Source organism: Mauremys reevesii, linkage group 3, assembly GCF_016161935.1.
Source record: "Mauremys reevesii isolate NIE-2019 linkage group 3, ASM1616193v1, whole genome shotgun sequence".
In the NCBI taxonomy this organism is placed as follows: domain Eukaryota; kingdom Metazoa; phylum Chordata; order Testudines; family Geoemydidae; genus Mauremys; species Mauremys reevesii.
Genome location: NC_052625.1, coordinates 8,919,895 through 8,938,092, shown reverse-complemented (window position 1 = coordinate 8,938,092; position 18,198 = coordinate 8,919,895). Strand labels below are relative to the sequence as shown.

At 40.4% G+C, this 18,198-nt stretch overlaps 1 protein-coding gene across 2 annotated transcripts in view; it reads left to right on the top strand.

Annotated features, from left to right (window-relative positions):
* Positions 1–18,198, top strand: part of TMX4 (thioredoxin related transmembrane protein 4) — a 59,187-nt gene that overhangs the window by 23,528 nt on the left and 17,461 nt on the right. For both annotated transcript variants that reach the window (XM_039531581.1, XM_039531580.1), the window contains exons 3-6: positions 10,338–10,383; positions 12,025–12,153; positions 13,301–13,346; positions 16,302–16,403. In XM_039531581.1, the coding sequence (XP_039387515.1) occupies positions 10,338–10,383; positions 12,025–12,153; positions 13,301–13,346; positions 16,302–16,403 (323 nt within the window). The remainder of the gene's footprint in view (positions 1–10,337; positions 10,384–12,024; positions 12,154–13,300; positions 13,347–16,301; positions 16,404–18,198) is intronic.

The window sequence follows — 18,198 nt, the reverse complement described above, 5'->3', positions numbered from 1 at the left end:
TTTCACTGTAGACATATAAACCTGTGAAAAAAATATTTCCATTGATGATTGAAACTTTAAAGATGGGCAAAGTAAGAAAAAAGCTGCTTGACATCTTTTATTAGCATTTGATTTAAGGATACTTTGTGATTTAATGGTTATACAGCTTCAAATTTTTGATTCTCAAAATCTACTTTTAAATAATTAGTCTTCTCCCCCCCCCCACATTTCCCACAACTATGAAAATTTATGTCGATGACAATAAAAAAATGCTTTAAAATAAACATCAGTATCATCCACTGAAATAAAAAAAAATTGAATTCTGCTAAGTTTAATTATAGTAATGATTTGCGATAAAAGTGGGAGGAAGTTCTAGTTAGATCCAAATCAGAAAACCATGGCTGATGGTTTTGCTTTATCAAACCGTGGAAGTGCGTACACACTTTAAGGGTTTATTTCTCAAGTGCAGGTGATACTGCAATTAAGTTAACTCCATACTGTTAATTTTAACAAGTTCAGACTTAATTTTCTGTACCTGTGAAGCTGAACTCTAATCTCAAGGACAAAGAATACTAGGTGTTCCTAAGGGCTCACTGTTCTTGTGAGTTGTATTATTAGAAAGTTGGAGGAACACCAAAATTCTCTGAAATTGAAAGGCTACCAGTATGGGTTCTTCAGTTAGTGAATCCACAAATTGTTACCAGATTAATAAATGGATGAGTGTGAAAACAATTCTTCTTTTCTCATGGGCTAAACCTTAAATAAAACGAACTTCTGCTTCCTCATATTAAAGAAACAGTGAACTCCTAAGTATTGCAATATCAACACTCTAGTTAAGATTGTAACCAGTGTTCCATTGTGAGCATGACCTTTCAATCCCTATTAGATTTTAAGCTCTTTTGTGTTTGTACTGTGCTAAAACAATGGGACTTTGATCTTTATTAGGCCCTACAGGCACTTATGTGATGCATATGATTTTTTAAAGAAAATGATTCTTTAAAAAATAAGGCTGTGACAAGCAGAATTGTTTGGGAAAATTTTAAAGAATTAGTCTTTCTGATAAATAACTTAAAACTTACTGGTAGGATTTTCAAATACAGTAACTCCTCACTTAAAGTCGTCCTGGTTAACGTTGTTTCGTTATGTTGCTGATCAGTTAGGGAACATGCTCATTTAAAGCTGTGCAATGCTCCCTTCTAACATTGTTTGGCTGCTGCCTGCTTTGTTCACTGCTTGCAGGAAGAGCAGCCTGTTGCAGCTAGCTGGTGGGGGCTTGGAACCAGGATGGACCGGCATCCCCCCATCAGCTCCCCGCTCCCCTAAGTTCCTTGTGCTGCAGCCGCCCAGCAGGCTATCAATTGGCAGTTCAGTTGTCCCTCCCCCCACTGCCATGTGCTGCTCCTGCCCTCTGCCTTGGAGTTGCTCCCAGAGACTCCTGTTTGCTGTGCAGGGGGGCGGGGGAAGGGGCGCTAATGTCAAGGTGTCCCCCTCCCCCCTGCTCCTGCACCCCGCTTACCCCTTCTCCATATAGAGCTGGGAGGGGAAACGGAGGGAGAGAGAGAGAGCTGCACACTGCCCCTTTAAGTAAGCTGACCCACTCTTAAGTGCACTGTCTTTTTAAGTGGATCAGGAAGTTGAGAGAGCAGCTGCTGCCCCAAGCTCTCTCTGTCTCCGTCTGCTATGCTGTCTCCCCTCCCTCCTGTTCGTGCTGCCTTGATGGGAAGCTACATTAACAACAATGTGTTAACCCTTGAGGGCTCAGCTGAGTGCTAGTTCATCATTTAGCAGCAAGGCATTTCATGGGAAATATCCCTCCCTCTTCCACCCTGTAACTTCACCACCTCAACCAAGCGTCACAATCATCATAGCTGTGAACAGTATTAAATTGTTAGTTTAAAACGTATACTGTGTGTATATCTATATAATATAGTGTTTTGTCTGGTGAAAAAAATTTCCCTGGAACCTAACCCCCCCCTATTTACATTAATTCTTATGGGGAAATTGGATTCGCTTAACATCATTTTGCATAAAGTCACATTTTTCAGGAACATAACTACAACGTTAAGCGAGGAGTTACTGCAGCCTAAGTGGTTTTGGCTCTCTATGGTTCATCATCTGATTTTTCTTTTAGTAGATAAGTTTACAGTTACCGTGTGCCCCATGTGGGAATTCAGTTGACCATAGGCTTCCATGTTTTTTGTGCTCTAGAAAGTTTTTTGCAAGGGACCTGTTAAGGTTACTTTAGTTTGGTCAGTTTTTGGTTGTAACCTAAGTTGAAGTATTTTTCAACCATAGGGGCAATCGTATTGGGGGCTTTGCCCATGTCAGTGGAGCCAGTTCTTGGCTGGAAGGTGTGTGCTGGGAAAGATAATTGTTGGAAGTGGTAACCTGGTTGTAATCAACAGGTGGGGAAGAAGTTGTCAATGCCCTTGCCCTGCTCTCCCCCAAAAAGTCTCCATTCAGATGGATTAGGTAATTGGATAGGAACGGGAATACTTAGGGATAGTGAGGGAGACTTTCAAAGGCCTAAATGGTTTTCAGGTGCCTAACTCCCACTGGTCAATGGAAGTTAGGCACCTGCCTCCCATCTGTGCCTTTGAAAAGTAGACATATTAATGGTCATATCATTCATTACAAACTTAATAAATTTACGGCATTCATGCCTTATGCATGTCTCTTGGTATGATTGCCACCATGGCTAAACAAGAGAGTAAAAGAAACGGTTAGAGGCAAAAAGGAATCCTTTCAAAATTGGAAATCAAACTGAGGAAAATGGAAAGGAGCATTAATTCTGGCAAGCCACGTGTGAAAGTATAGTTAGGCAAGCCAAAAAATAAAATTTGAAGAGCAACTAGCAAAACACACAAACTAACAGCAATTTTTTTTAAGTACATCAGAAGTAGGAAGACTGCCAATCAATTAGTGGGGCCACTGGATGATTGAGATGCTAGAGAAGCTCTCAGGGAAAAAAAGGACATTGCGGAGAAGCTACATGAATTATTTGCATCAGTCAAAGAATTCTCTGTATTTGTCAAAGGTAACAAATCTGAGGAACTGTCCCAGATTGAAGTGTTAGTAGAGGTAATTTTGGAACAGATTGATAACTTAAACAGTAATAAATCACCAGGACCAAATGGTATTCACCCAACAGCTCAGAGGGAACTAAAATGTGAAATTACTAATTGTGATATGTAACCTGTCACTTACGTCTTCTGTGTAGATGGCTGGAGGATAGCTAATGTGATGCCAATTTTAAAAAAAATGCTCCAGAGGCAGACTTTGCAATTATAGACTGGTAATCCCAACTTCAATACCAGGCAAATTGGTTGCAACAATAGTAAAGAACAGATTTATCAGAAACATAGATGAACACGATATGTTGAGGAACAGTCAACATGGCTTTTGTAAAGGGAAATCATGCCAACCAATCTATTAGGATTCTTGGAGGGGGTCAACAAACATGGACAAGGGTGATCCAGTGGATATAGTGTACTTGAACTTTCAGAAATCCGTTGACAAAGGTCCCTCACCAACTGGTCTTAAGCAAAGTAAGGAGCCATGGGATAAGAGGGAAGGTCCTCTCGTGCATCAGTAACTGGGTCAATGATAGGAAACAAAGGGTAGGGATAAATGGTCAGTTTGCAGACTGAAGAGAGGTAGATAGCAGTGTCCCCCATGGATCTGTACTGGGACCAGTGCTATTCAACATATTCATAAATGATTTGGAAAAAGTGGTAAACAGTGAGGGGCAAAGTTTGCAGATGATACAAAATTACGTAAAATAGCTAAGTCCAGTTACAAAGGAATTTTTCAAAAATGGGTGACTGAGCAACAAAATGGCAACTGAAGTTCAATGTTGATAAATGTAAAGTAATGCACATTGGAAAACATACGAAATGATGGGGTCAACATTAGCTGTTACTAGTCAAGAAAGTGGAGTAATTATGGATAGTCTTCTGAAAATGTCCACTCAATGTGCAGCTGCAGTCAGAAAAGCTAACAATGTTAGGAACCATTAGGAAAGGGATAGATAATAAGATAATAATGACACTATATAAATCCATGATATGCCCACAGCTTGAATATCGTGTGCAGGCCTGATTGCCCCATCTCTAAAAACATCCATTAGAAATGAAAAAGGTACCCAAAAGGGCAACAAAAATGATTAAGGGCATGGAACAGCTTCCATATGAGGAGAGACTAAAAAGATTGGGACTGTTCATCTTAGAAAAGAGATGACTAATGGGGGGGGAGGGGATATGGTAGAGGTCTATAAAATCATGAATGGTGTGGAGAAAGTGACAAAGGAAGTGTTTACCCTTTCATATAACACAAGAACCAGGGGTCACCCAATGAAATTTGATAAGCAGCAGGTTTAAAACAAAAGGAAGTACTTCATCACACAACACACAGTCAACCTATGGAACTCATTGCTAGGAGATGTTGTGCAGGCCAAATGTGTATTTGTGTTAAAAAAAGAATTAGCTAAGTTCATGGAGGATAGGTCCATTAAGAGCTATTAGTCAGCATGGTCAGGGATTCAACCCCATGCTCTGGGTGATGCTAAGCCCCTGACTGTCAGAAGCTGGGACTGGACAACAGGGATGGGTTACTTAAGATTTCCCTTTTCTTTTCATTCCTTTTGAATTATCTGGCATTGGCCACTGTCAAAAGACAGGATACTGGGATAGATGGACCATCTGTCTGACCCAGGATGGCTGTTCTTTTGTTCTAGAAATTTATACTACTATAATGGGAACTGTTACTATGCAGATATAATGAAAATGGTGGTGTAGAATAATTTGACATATCAGTGCTTTACTTTATTGTTATGACTTTGAAAAATGTTTTCTCTAGATCAAATAAAATCTCGTAGCACTAATCTAAAATGATAAAACAGAATATCTGGCAACTGATGTGAAAAAGTTAATATCTGTTTAGACTCCAGTTATATTTAAGAAAAAAATGGAATTACTAAGCATGAAGGAGAGTTATAAGTTCCTTTGATGATGATGATGATGATGATGATAATAGAAACACCAGGAGTTAAGTACTGCTGGGTAGAAATTTCCAGCTAATCTAATGCAACTTGGTAAATCAAAAAATATGCAGTGACTCCAGAAAGTGAATTTCCATTTCATTTTCCATTTCAGTGATTATATTTTTAAATGTTCTGATGTGCTACAGATTGAATTAGATCCCTCGATAACAAGTAATACATAGCTTTAAATCTCACATTGTTTCCTCCTTATTTAATCTAATTGCTTTTCCTTCCTTTGTTCCTCTCCCACTTCTTCTTCTTCTTCTTTTTTTTTTTTTTTTTGGTCTTGCGTTAGAGGTGAAATAAGTAGCAGGTTCTTAATCCAGTGCCGTGTCTTGGCTGATTAATATGATATTACTCTGATTCCCTCTTACTGCAACAATTTTGAAGGGCTTTTTGGGTATTTGAATTTTCACTTCTAGTTGACCCATTTAGCATCTCATTTTTAACACAGATTTTGGTCTAGTATAATGCAAGAGTCATCCTTGTTTTAAGCATCGTTTAACAAGACCTAAAAAAAACCCCAAAACATGTTTTTAAAATCCAAAGTGCTGGCTAAGAATAAACAAAGCAAAATGCCTCTCCAAATACTTCCTTTGCCAAGATCAGGGAGTTGTGGGGATTCAGAGGTTTGATCCTTAAGTCTGGGGGGAATATACAAGTGAGTTGGCGTTTACACATAAGGCCCTGTGCCTTCTGATTGGCATTTAGGGCCCCTTGCTACTGTCCCTGACTTCCTGCCAGGCTGCCTTTTAGCAAAATTTTATAGACCTGTGTGAAGTTGCATGCCTGAATTAATGAATATATACATGAATGAATGATAGTGAAGGTTAGCGATAGCAGAATCAGTAATTTCTTCTTGAAGTATTTATCCATGTGGATATCACTCTAGAAGCACATGTGCCTGACGTGCACAAGATCTGAATCTTTGAATGACTAGACATCTCTGTTGGGCTTTGTCTGTGCTTACTTTCCTCCACTTGAGGGCATAAAGGGCAGAGTGGCCACAAGTCCCTTGGTTCCCTCTTACTGCCCATAGCAGAATTTTTTCCTTTCTTTTGCAATGTCTTCACCTAGTTAGGGTTAATTTCCGAACAAAATTCCTTCTTTAAAAAAAAAAATAATTTCTCCATGGTACTTTTGTGCCACTATCATAATCCTAAAATAGCAAATTTGAAGCCTTCAGGCTTCAAACCTGTGTTCCTCTTGCAACAAAACCATTTCCCTCACAGATTGTCAAAACTACTACCTTTTTTTGTCTTGGTGAGAGCCATGTACCAGGCTTCTGCTTGGTTTGCTGATCTTTTCAGCCAAAACAAGAAAAGCCTGGAACACTCAGTATGTTTTTCAGTAGTTGAAGAGAGGCACCTCAGAAATGAAGAATGGACCTCAATTTCCAATATGGGACTAGTCACTTCTAAATCCCAGTCTGCTGGAGCTCCTGTTAGCCAGTATGCAACCGTTGAGGTTGATACCCGCCAAAGATATGCTCCAATGCTGTCTGATAAGGATCTGAGACTGCCAAGTCCTCTCCCTCCCTCCCCCAGCCGTATGGGCTAGCACCAAAGACCAGTAGTGCCGCCTGACTAAAACAAAGGAGGTCAGAAAATCATTCCTCATGCCAATCTACTCATTCCCAAAGAAGTGTAAACCTTTGCTCTCCTCTTGGGATGGAGCATTAAGACCACTCATATGATGGGACAAGTGACATGGGCTTAACTTCTGGCTCAGACCTTCACGAGGCCTGCACCTGACAATGTTGGCAATTGCTGGCATTGGCACAGGCGCCAATAAAAGCAGCATTAATAGTGCCAGCTGACCTCATGAGAGAGGAGGTTGCTACGCTGTGCCTGTTTTGTTGAATTCTACTGTACGGGTTCTCTCAGACACAACAGTAAATAACTACGGAGGAGCTTGTTCATCACTCCAATGAATGGAGGCAATAAAATTATGGACATGGTGTCAACAATCCAGGATAGTTCTAATAGCTCTTCATTTCCCAGGATCCGGTAACAATGTAACAGACTTCCGAAGCAGGAAATCCATCAGCAACAACAAATGATCTCTGAAGAGCTCCATCATCGTGCCTGTATTTCATAGATTTATCGATTTTTAAGGCCAAAAGAGACCGTTGTGATAATCTAGTCTGACCTGTGGTGTAACATAAACCATACAATTTCCCCAAAGTAATTCCTAGATCATATATTTTATAAAAACATCCATGAGGAATCTTCTTATAGTCTTGTTTGGCACCAAAGAAAATAGTGTCTGGTCTTTTTTGCTTCAGAGGATTCATGAGCTGGGATCCTTGAAAGATGCCTGTATCATACTGTGGAATCACAGTCTTGTGTGTTTCTCCCCTGATCTTTCTGATAACCTGCGTGATATGGAGAATCAGACAGGCTGCATCTGTACTTATCTTGATAGTGCCATATTGGCAAAGAAAATTCTGGTTGATAGATCTTAGTCTCCTCCTACTCAGCTTCCAATTGCACTTCCAAACTGTCCAGACAGACCGCAGAACTAATATAAAGTACTTCACCTAGAAGCAAAATTGCTACACCTGATAGCCTGGATATTCTCCAGTTGACTGCTAGTGACAGATTCATTTCCTCTGAGTGGAAAATATTTTCAATTTGGGTAGCCCAGCACAACCGTGACACATTGGATGCTCCCAGACCTAAAATCCTTGATTTGTATTCTACATTTGAAACACTCTGGACTTTTATTTCGTTCCATTCAGGTCCACCTTGCAGCCATTTATTCATGCCATCCCGTCCAGTCATATTCTGTTTTCTCTCGCCCCAGATTTCTAAGGGTTTCTATAGTTTTCATACTTACCCACCAAAGAGCCCCCTCAAATGTGGGATCTTAATATTGTCCTTACAAGCATCATGGAATCTCTTTTTGAATTTCTCATGAATGCTGTTTACACCAACTTACTCTTTAGATGGTCTTTTTTATTGTTGTTACATCAGCGCTCGTAGCTGATGATCCTCACACAACATTCCACAGAGATAAGGAGATGTTGAGATCCCCTCTAAAATATTATTCCCAAAATTGTCAGATTTCCATTTTAATCAGTCTGTTGATCTCTCTGCTTTCATTCCAAAACACCATTCCTCTCCAGGGGAAACAAAACCTCACACTTTGGATCTTTTCAGAGCCTTGTTATAATATTTTGATAGAACAAAGTCCTTTAGGTAAACTCCCTGTATTTGTTGCCAAAAGTAGTGCTGCTAAGGGAGAGGCCACTTCTTTCTAGAGAGTATCGAACTGGATTACCCAGTGTATCTATCACATGGTGTGAATGCTTCTTCCTCTAAGCCTCAAAGCTCATTCCACTAAACCACAGTTTCTCCTCTAAAAAAAGAACAGGAGTACTTGTGGCACCTTAAAGACTAACAAATTTATTTTAGCATGAGCTTTCGTGAGCTACAGCTCACTTCTTCGGATGCATAGAATGGAACACACAGACAGGAGATATTTATCCATACAGAGAACATGAAAAGGTGGAAGTATGCATAACAACAGGAAAAGTTTCTCCTCTGCATGCTTTAGAAACATCCCCATATCAGAGATCTGCAAGATAGCCACTTTGTTTAAACACTATGTCCTTGACTTCGCTGCAAGATCAGGTGCCAGATTTGGTAGGACAGTGTTAAAATCACTTTATTTACTGGCAGTTAGGATTGCACAATTCTACCTTCCATAATGGCATTGCTCATCAGTCACCGGGAGAGAGATCTCCATGGATGCATATTAAGAACAAATGGTTCTTCTTCAAGTGATGGTTCGTATGCATATTCTACACATGGGATACATGTGTCTGTCATGTGCCTTAGTCCAGAATTTTTTTTGCAAGCCGTGTCCATTGGCATGCATGTGCGCTGTAGCTCTCCTTGTGCTCTGAACCGAGGGCATAAATGGTGGTGCGGGCTGACACTTGTCCAGTTCCTTCTTACCGCCGCAAGGTCTGAGTCAGAATCTTTGGTGTCGTCAGCACCTTTTTTACTGCATCATAGCTGTAACATATTGCATATAGTTAGTTTTTTAGTAATTTTAGTAGCTTTAGTAGTCTTTATAGTATAGTCCAGTCTAGTATAGTTAGATAGCTTTCCCCCATTTCTTCCCCGCCCCGGGACTTTTTCTCCCCAAGACATCTGGGATTATGCCCAGGGTTCTGGAGTTCAAAAACTGTGTCTTATGCTCTCACTCCTTTTTGGGAAGTGATGAACATCAGAGCTGCTGCTATTGCTTGGGTGAGGCTAATGTTCTTGCCGAGTGCAGCATCTGCCCTCCCTCCACCCCTTCCTCAGAACTCATGAGGGTTGGAAACTGAGACTTAGAAAACATCTCATGAAGAAGGTAACAAAAAGGTCTTATTGTGTCCCCACCCCAGGTTCATACCTAAAATAGTTTCAGAGTTTCATATGAGTCATCTTTCATGAACTGATCATTTTTTTTCCTACACCACATGCCTCATATGAGGAGAGATGGCTGCATTCTCTTGATAAAATAGCTTTGGCCTTTTATCTGCAAAGAACAAAGGATATTAGAAAGATGCCTAAAGTATTTATTTCCATAGCTGAGTAATCAAGCTGTATCAGCCCAGAGACTTTCAAAATGGATTTTGGATCGTATTACTCTTTGTTACCAACTAGCTTGTGTTCCTCCTCCAGAGTGGGTGAGGGTACATGTTGGGTACAGATAGGGACTACACATCTCTAAGAATCTTCTGTTACAGGTAAGTAACCTCCATTTACTTAACTTCTAGTAACCTTCAGATGTTGTCATCAGCTGGATCCCCCCACTCACCCTCTCTCTGCTTTTTTTGGAGTGTTCATTAATTGTGGTTGTGAATTAGCAAGTAAACTGAGGGACTGTTGCAACCACTCTGCACTTTATGCCCTCGGGTAGGGATAGGAAGGGGGCAAGCACATGAATGTTGCAGGCACAGCTCAACAGATGCTGCTATTCAAAGATTCTGATCTTACATGCCCACATCTAGATCCACACAGACAAAACTTCTCAAAGAATCAGTTACCATAAGGTAAGTAACAGTTTTTCATATTTTTTTTGCTATTATGCTAGACAATATTTTATATTGAATAGCGTTGTCATGGATTTACTGTGGTATTCTCTAGAACAAAACAACTAAACGTGTTATTAGAGATGTGATAACCCCATTCATGTTCACATTTTGTTCTGAAAAGACAAATGTTTATAGGTATCTTTAGAAAATCAAAATAGAAATTTATTTTTCAGATGTTGAGCTGAACAAAAGTGATTTGTATTTTTTTTTCCTCTCTACTAGGTTTGAGTGGCCGTTTTTTTGTCACCACACTTCCTACTATTTACCAGTAAGTCTCTATCATACAGGAATCAAAGCTGTCAGTTTCCATGCAGATGAAGCATCATGCAGAGCCTGTAAACAGATGCAAATTAAAATGATTCCTTACATACGGTTGTTGATAGCCACCACCTGTTGAACATAATTCTGGCATAGTGTATGTTATGTAACATAATTCTCCTCACTTTCCCCAGAGCATTAGCTGTTGCAGTGGCTAAGAACAAGACTTGCAGTTTATTTTCCTTCTCTACTAAGGCTGTTGGAGGGTGTGGGATGAGTGGTTATTGCTATAAGAAGTCCTGTGTCTGTCTGTTTTGTGTTTTAATTTATGGGATAAGCACCCAGAACCCTGGATAGCTGCTATAGGGTTTTGTTTTGTTTTTTAATTGAAGAAATAAATTTTAGAGCTTAAAATATCTTTTTAAAACAGTTTTTTTGTTCCAAGACAAAATAGCCTTGCTGTGCATATGTAGTTCAGATTAATATAATTTAAATCAGCTATTTCTTAATCTAAAGACAATTTTAATTGCATTTTTACCAACTAATGCTATAGTTTATATTTGCACAAAGATTTTCCTCTGTTCTCACTTGGTTGTGGTTTTCCTAGAAATTTTCATTTTGAGTTGAGATTTACTGTGGCTGTATCATCCCAAAGTGAGAATCTTGTTGGAAAATGTATGTAATCATGAAGTCTGAAGGGAATTATTTGAGCAGGAAAACTAGGAATGTTAATATATTTGCAACCTTAATGTTATAAACATATCAGGAGACTGAAGTCTGGGTTTTCATCTCAACAATAACTTGCTCGCACTGCATATATGTAGTACTGGATTTTTTATTACTAGATTGTTTTTAAATGTATGAAACTTAAAAATAACTCTATCTAATGTGTGCACATACCGTGTGTGCGCGCGCCCATTCCAAATTCTGCTTGCAACTTTGGTCTTAAACTGGTATAATTGAAAGCAGAATGGGGGTATGAATGGACAAAGAGAAAACTCTAATTCTCTGAAATGTAATTCAAGCTTTGGGCTAAAACTTTTGTTTGTGATAACACAGGTAAATTCCTCACTTAAAGTTGTTTCCAAGAAAAATAGTGTCTGTAAATGCCTTGTTTATGCATAACATAATTAAAAACATTCATGGAAGAGATTGTAAGGTGTACACCCCCTCATCCTTCCGCTCCATTATGTTGTAAGAATCCTTCAGATAAATGCACATAAATAATATGTCAGAGTTAGGTCTATTACAATAAACTGATTTTTAAAAATAAAAAAGCTAAAGGCTATTTCAGAGGAGCCTGAGGAAGCCAGGTGCCTGAATTCTATTGAATTTGAATGAGATTTGGAATCCCAACATTTTTAGGTTTCTCAGAAAATCGCTGTCATAATGATGTGTATATGTGGGTATATTTCTTTTAAAAAGATGTTTAATCCCTCAGGATTGTTTAGTTTGTAAGAGTTCATGAAGTGAAGTATTCATAATTTTTTTGGAACCCTAATTTACCATCGGGGGTCGCATTTAGTTGGAGTGCAGGTCAAGCTTCATAAGTGGCACCAGTACCTCTTATGCTGGGTAATTCATTTTGGCTGCAAAGGCAGTTTCTTATAATAAAGGGCATTATTGTAATTACCATGTGTCTGCTCCTCAGTGCGATGGATGGAGTATTTCGCAGATATCGTGGCTCAAGGACGTCGGAAGACCTTCAAGGCTATATCCTAGAGAGAAAATGGGAAGCTGTAGAACCCGTAGCTGGATGGAAATCCCCATCTTCTATAATGTAACTAGAGTATAATTTTAACTTAAAAATAAATGTTTTTGATGTTACTAATAAAAGGTGCTAGACTGATAGCATTAAAGACTGAAGTCCTTGTCCACTGGACAAGCATAGCATAGGTATTGGCAATCTAAGCTTCTGCAAGCTACCCTGCTATGGTGCCTCAGCCCTGACCCTTTGATGTGTGAGCAGTTTATTTTCCATGCCTATTCAGTCCTTGACATCTTTAAGATTTGTACATTTTAAATACAGAGAGTTCTTTGAAGGTGAAAAGCATAACTGCTCAGCATTATTATTAACAGGGATGGCAGTTTTTATGTCCACTGAGTATTGGAATGAAACGGTTTTGTTATGCAGGTCTGCCATATAATGACTTCTGGTCATGTGGGCTATTTTGTTTGACTCACTAAAAATCCCTGTAGTTAAGTGACTAGCAAATACCTCAAAGTGCACTTTTCCTTTCTTTGTTCCTGAATGGTAGGAGATAAAACGTAGTGCTAGACTAAGGTATTTTCCTGTAATCTGCTGCATTTACATAGGGTTTTCTTTGAAGGGAAAGCCACACTTTTACCATCTGAGATGGTGATGAAACAATGAATCAGAGATTTGTGTTGGACTCCTTTTTTACCTTAGCATAAGAGAGTCCTTTGGTCATCATGAGTGAAATTCACATGAGGTGTGGAGAGCCCCAGCATAAACCCCTTTTTGCTGCTTAAGAGCTGGGAAGGCTATAGGAGTTCTACAAGTATAAGGAGCCTCTCCTACTCCAAATAGGCTAGTGTATGTTTGAGGCTGGGCTGGTGAAGAACCACAGGATCCATGGCTGTGCCCTGCATGGGGGTTACAAAAAGACAGTAGTGGCTGTTCTGCCTATTGAATGAAATAGTGGCTGTGGACAACTGTGTCTGTTTGAATTTCTTCTCCCAAGCCTCTACTTAGTGCCCTCTGCAAAGCTTGGCTTAACTCAGGCTAAGTGCAGGAGGGGTGACTTTCACCCTGTGTTCACTAATGTGCAATATAAATTTCTGTTTGAACGGCTGGATGTGATAGATGTTGGAAATTTTACATCCATCAGTTTTCATTCAATTTGTACATTATGTCATGCATCGAACTCTTAATCTTATCTAGAGTGTGTCCCTTTCTTTCTTAGGATGCATGGAATGGCAGGTCTTTTTCATTTCTCTGGATGGATCAGGGTAAGTAACACTAACCACTATTGCAGTGTTTAAGATCTGAGGAAAAAGTACATCAAACAATGTTTAAACAGATATTTGACAGCCTTATATATAACTTACATTTTTCTTATTGTGGCTGGCTATGCCCTTGATGTATTCCTGTGTCCTTATAACTGAAGGCAGAAATCGTGCCCAGCTAATGAATTGTTTGCCAAAAATGACATTTTAAGGTTATAGATAAGATTATGATCAATGGCAAAGAGTACTCTCTGTTCAGTGTTATCTTAATATTGGTTAGCAGCGCTAATAAAATGATACATCCTAAAATTTAATTCTGTACCGGTACTGGGAGTTGCTCTAGTCTGATTACTACCATTTTGCAGAATATATTTTGCATTCACACTAGAGCTAGGATGCCATCACATTCTCTAGATGATTCTCTTCTTAATATTTATATTTTAGGAGTGGATCGGTGAGATTCTGTGGTCTGCAGTGTTCAGGAGATCAGACTAGATGATCATGCTACTCCTTTCTAACCTTAAAGTCTGAGGGCATGGCTACACTTGCAGCTGTAGAGCGCATTGAGTTAAACCAGCCCTTGAAGAGCGCAGTAGGGAAAGCGCTGTAGTCTGTCCACACTGACAGCTTCAAGCGCACTGGTGTGGCCACATTTGCAGCACTTGCAGCGGCGTTGGGAGTGGTGCATTATGGGCAGCTATGCCAGCATGCAAGTGACTGCAACGTGCTTTTCAACTGGGGGGTGGGGTGGGGTGGAGTGGTGTGTGATAGGGAGTGTGTTGTGTGTATGTGTGGGGGGGGAGAGTGCGTTTTTGGGGGGCTGAGAGCATGTCAGTATGCGGTCTTGTAAGTTCAAACAGCAGCAGACCCCCTCTCTCCCACCTCTCTCTCTCTCACAGCATTCCACACTAATGGTTGCTTTGTCTCGGAGCAGATAAGCACCAGCTGTCAGAAACGGAGCTTTCGAAGGGCATATCCGCATTCCTGCAGTGATTCAAAACAATGACAAGAGTGGCCACTTGACTTAAGGGGATTATGGGATGTTTCCGGAAGCTGATCAGAGCACAGTAATGCAACACCCCGTTCACAGTGGGGGTGATGGCAGTGCTCTACTGGGGGTGATGGCAGACGGAAATATTGCTTAAAGGGCACCCTTTAGAAGATGCGATGGCAGAATCCAGTACACAAATACACATACATCCAGCGCTCAGAAACACAAGTCTTTCCTCCCTGTGAGTCTAATGCACATGGTATTGTGAACAAACCAGGTTTTTTTCTATAAGGTTGAAGATAACAGAATCATTGATTTCCCTAAGTCCCATAGTACTTGTTTCTATTAATCAGGCAAAACTAGGTTGATCAGCATGCTCTATCAAGCATGCAGTTGTAATGAAGTACAGAGCTGCTCATAAGTGTGTCACTAGAGCACAAGCAGTGGGTTTCAGCTTCCTTTGAAGGAGAGGCCACATATACCAGAGTAACTTGCAACTCCTAAAGAAGGAAGGCAGAAAAGTGGGCTTTGCAGCAAATTAAAAGAGTGAACTGAAGGGAAGGGAGGCTGAGCAGCTCAATTCCACGAAGGTAGGTTGAGCTACTCGTTAGTTGTGCCCTTGGATGGAATAGTGAATGGCATAGCTTATTGCTGTTTCTCATTCCTTTCTTAGTTGGTGCAAATCTTTTCTATGCCATTTTACAGGAGGGCACTTTTAAGATTCAGTGGTTAAATGACTTGCACACTGTTGTGCATCAGTGCATTGTACAAGTTGAATTGGACACTTGGATGGATAACAAGAATATCCAGAGTTCATGGAATATTTTTTTAAAAAGAGGTTTCAGAAGGAGTATAAAACCTTTTATTTCATGCATGAAAGACAGTCTAAACTATAAGGGATTAGGAGGAGACTTTCTCTTGAGGACAGTAGATTATCCTACATCTATGTGTTATAAGGTTTCTTGTATCTTCCTCTGAAGTATCTGCTGCCAGCTAGTGTTAGAGACAGGGTAATGACTATGGGTCTGAAGCACGATGGCAGTTCTTATGTTGATTAGAAATTGGGGTAGAAGTCCCCTGAATTGTAAACTTCCTTGTGATGCTAATTGCTGCATGACTATGCGCAGATCACATAATGAAGTTTTTAATTTGTTTTACTAGGGCCCCTAACACTGCTAACACTGATGGATCTGCATGATAGTGCTGAGCACAGGGATCAGATCGTTAGGATAATCTGAAGCCTTAAATTTGTTAACATTGTCCTTTTGCTACCTGGTTTCTGAGCAAAAGTAGATGTCACAGGACTGCGTGCTACAAGACCTAGGCAAGAGAGTGAAAAAGATTCAAGTCAGTAATGTGAAGATCACTATATGTAATTATTTCCTTATGACATGGCTTTCTTTTCTTTAATATAAAACATTAGGTTTACCCTTAAAAGTGCATGCACAACTTGAGTACATATTTATGTGCATGTGCCCTCTTACAAATGTAGGCCCTGTCTCTGTCCCTTCCAGTATGACGAATGGAGTGTGGAAATTGCATTGTAAATTAGTGATGGAGCCAATAGGAAATTTCAGTTCAGGAAGATTTGATGTTGTAGCACTAATCACTGCAAGTATTACAGGAAGGAAAAATTGTAGTTTCCTTCCTGAAACAGCTTTTACATGTAGAATTATTAAATAAGAAAAACAAATGGTTTGATTTTATCACTATCATATGTCTCATAAGAATTACAGTATCAGTAGGCTTAAGTATAGTGTGGAAGAGCATGAGGGCAAAGGGGGAAGATTCTTTTAATGTAAATAGTGGCTGTTGCATGAAAGGTCTCAACTGGGAATTAATTTGAGAAGAACAGTTTACAGAATGGGTGGCTTCAGAATAAATAATTAGCCTTCTTTTCTTACGGCGCAGAGTACTAAGTATATGTAATACGAGCATATTAAATCTGTTTTTTTCCCCTTTTGCAGCAAATTCACAGCTACTTCACAGGCACTCTTGGAATTCATGTCTGGGGTTCTTATGCAATCTTCATTTTATCCACCCTGTTGATTGGCCTGATCCTGGGTTTGGTAAGAAAGCAAAATTTTCCTCTTTAAAGCAATGAGTTCACGTTTGGCTGTAAAAATTATCTAGAGATTTTGCTTTACAGTAATTGCTGAAAAAGAAACAGGAAGGGTATTTTATTTTTAATGAAGGGCTATAAGGTGGCTCTTTTGTAATACTTAAAATTAAATGTTTGTTTTAATGTGTACGTAGTATATATAATGGCTCTAAACAGTCTTCATAGGGCTGCAGAGAAGAAAATATGTCCCATTAATGGCTGCATCTACTGTCACAGTAAGATCTTGATACTAAATAGCATCAAGGTACTTCTGTGAATATTCCTCACCTCTGTGGTGTTGGTAGCAGCTGTTTTGTGGGCTTCCTCCGGCTCTCTGATTTCAGTCGGGCTGCTGCCCAGGCATCCTGCTCCCAGCCCAGCTGCTGGGTGCTGAAATCCCAGGCTCTCAGCTCCGCAGGGAGTGCTGCTGCAATAGCAGCATGAAATTGACAAGAACGTCCCTGTCATTGCTGGTAGGCATTGTGCTGTGAAATTGAGCCTGCATGGGGCTCATAGCTGGGGCTGTCACTCCAGGGTGGATAGGGGGCTCCAGCTGTGAGCCCCGCATGCCTGTCAGTGCCTCACACTTGCCCCACTGCAGTCAGTGCAAGTGTTCCTGGTGAGAACGTGCTCCACTGGCAGGAGGAGAGTAGTGTGGACACCACCAGTCGTTTGAATTATTGTGGTGGCTGTAGGTTAACCTACATTAAGTTGACCTAATTTTTTAATGTAGACAAGCCCTCGTATGTAGTTCAGCAACTAACCCTTGAAACAGAGACCATTGGTTAAGTACTTGCAGTATCTCATAGCAGGGTATGGAGAATGCCTGGTATGACAGCGAAGCTAACATTGCCATCCCACCATGGTTATAGTTGCTTCCTATTACTGGTTGATGTATATCTGGAGAACCAAAGAATAAGCACCTGTATTACACCCATTCAATCATTTCTTGTTTAGCGTCCCGTCCCCCCCCCAATCTGTCCCCCTCCATCCCTTTGTTGCTGCGTTCACTACACATGTACATTCCTGGAGGTGTTGTTCTGAGCTAGCTTATTTCCTTCTCTCATAAGTGAACATCCAAGTATTTCTCACGTTTTTAAGGATCCCAGTTAAGTTACAGAATGGATGCGAGTTTAAAGTTTACCACTTACAAATATATTTACCTTTCAAACAAAAAACCTTTAAAATTAGTTCCTCTAGCCGCAATATTCTGAATTCATTTACCCGGCTGATGACATCACTAACATCAAAAAACTGTACTGTAAGCAAAGCTTTCTTAGGGCATGTTCCCACTCTGGAGCCCTAACTCCAGCTGGAGCAGGAATGTCTATACAGCTGTGGTTAGCACCAGAGTGTGAGCCTCCTGAACCTGAGGGTACGTCCAGACTACCTGAGGGTACGTCCAGCGATCAATTTCTTGGGGATCGATATATCACGTCTCATCTAGACGCGATATATCGATCCCCGAACACGCTCCCGTCGACTCCGGAACTCCACCGGAGTGAGCGACAGTAGCGGAGTCGACACGGGGAGCCTACGTCGCTGAAGTTGCGTATCTTAGATCGATATCCCCCCCCCAGTGTAGCTCAGCCCTTAGTCTATCGACCTGTGCTCTGATACTTGCTGCTGCAGCTTTTTGTGTGTGTGTGTGTGTGTGTGTGTGTGTGTGTGTGTGTGTGTGTGTGTGTGTGTAATGTAGACATACCTTTCGAGCCCTGCTGAGCACATATTACTCAGACAACGCTCAGTGGAAGATTTGCCTG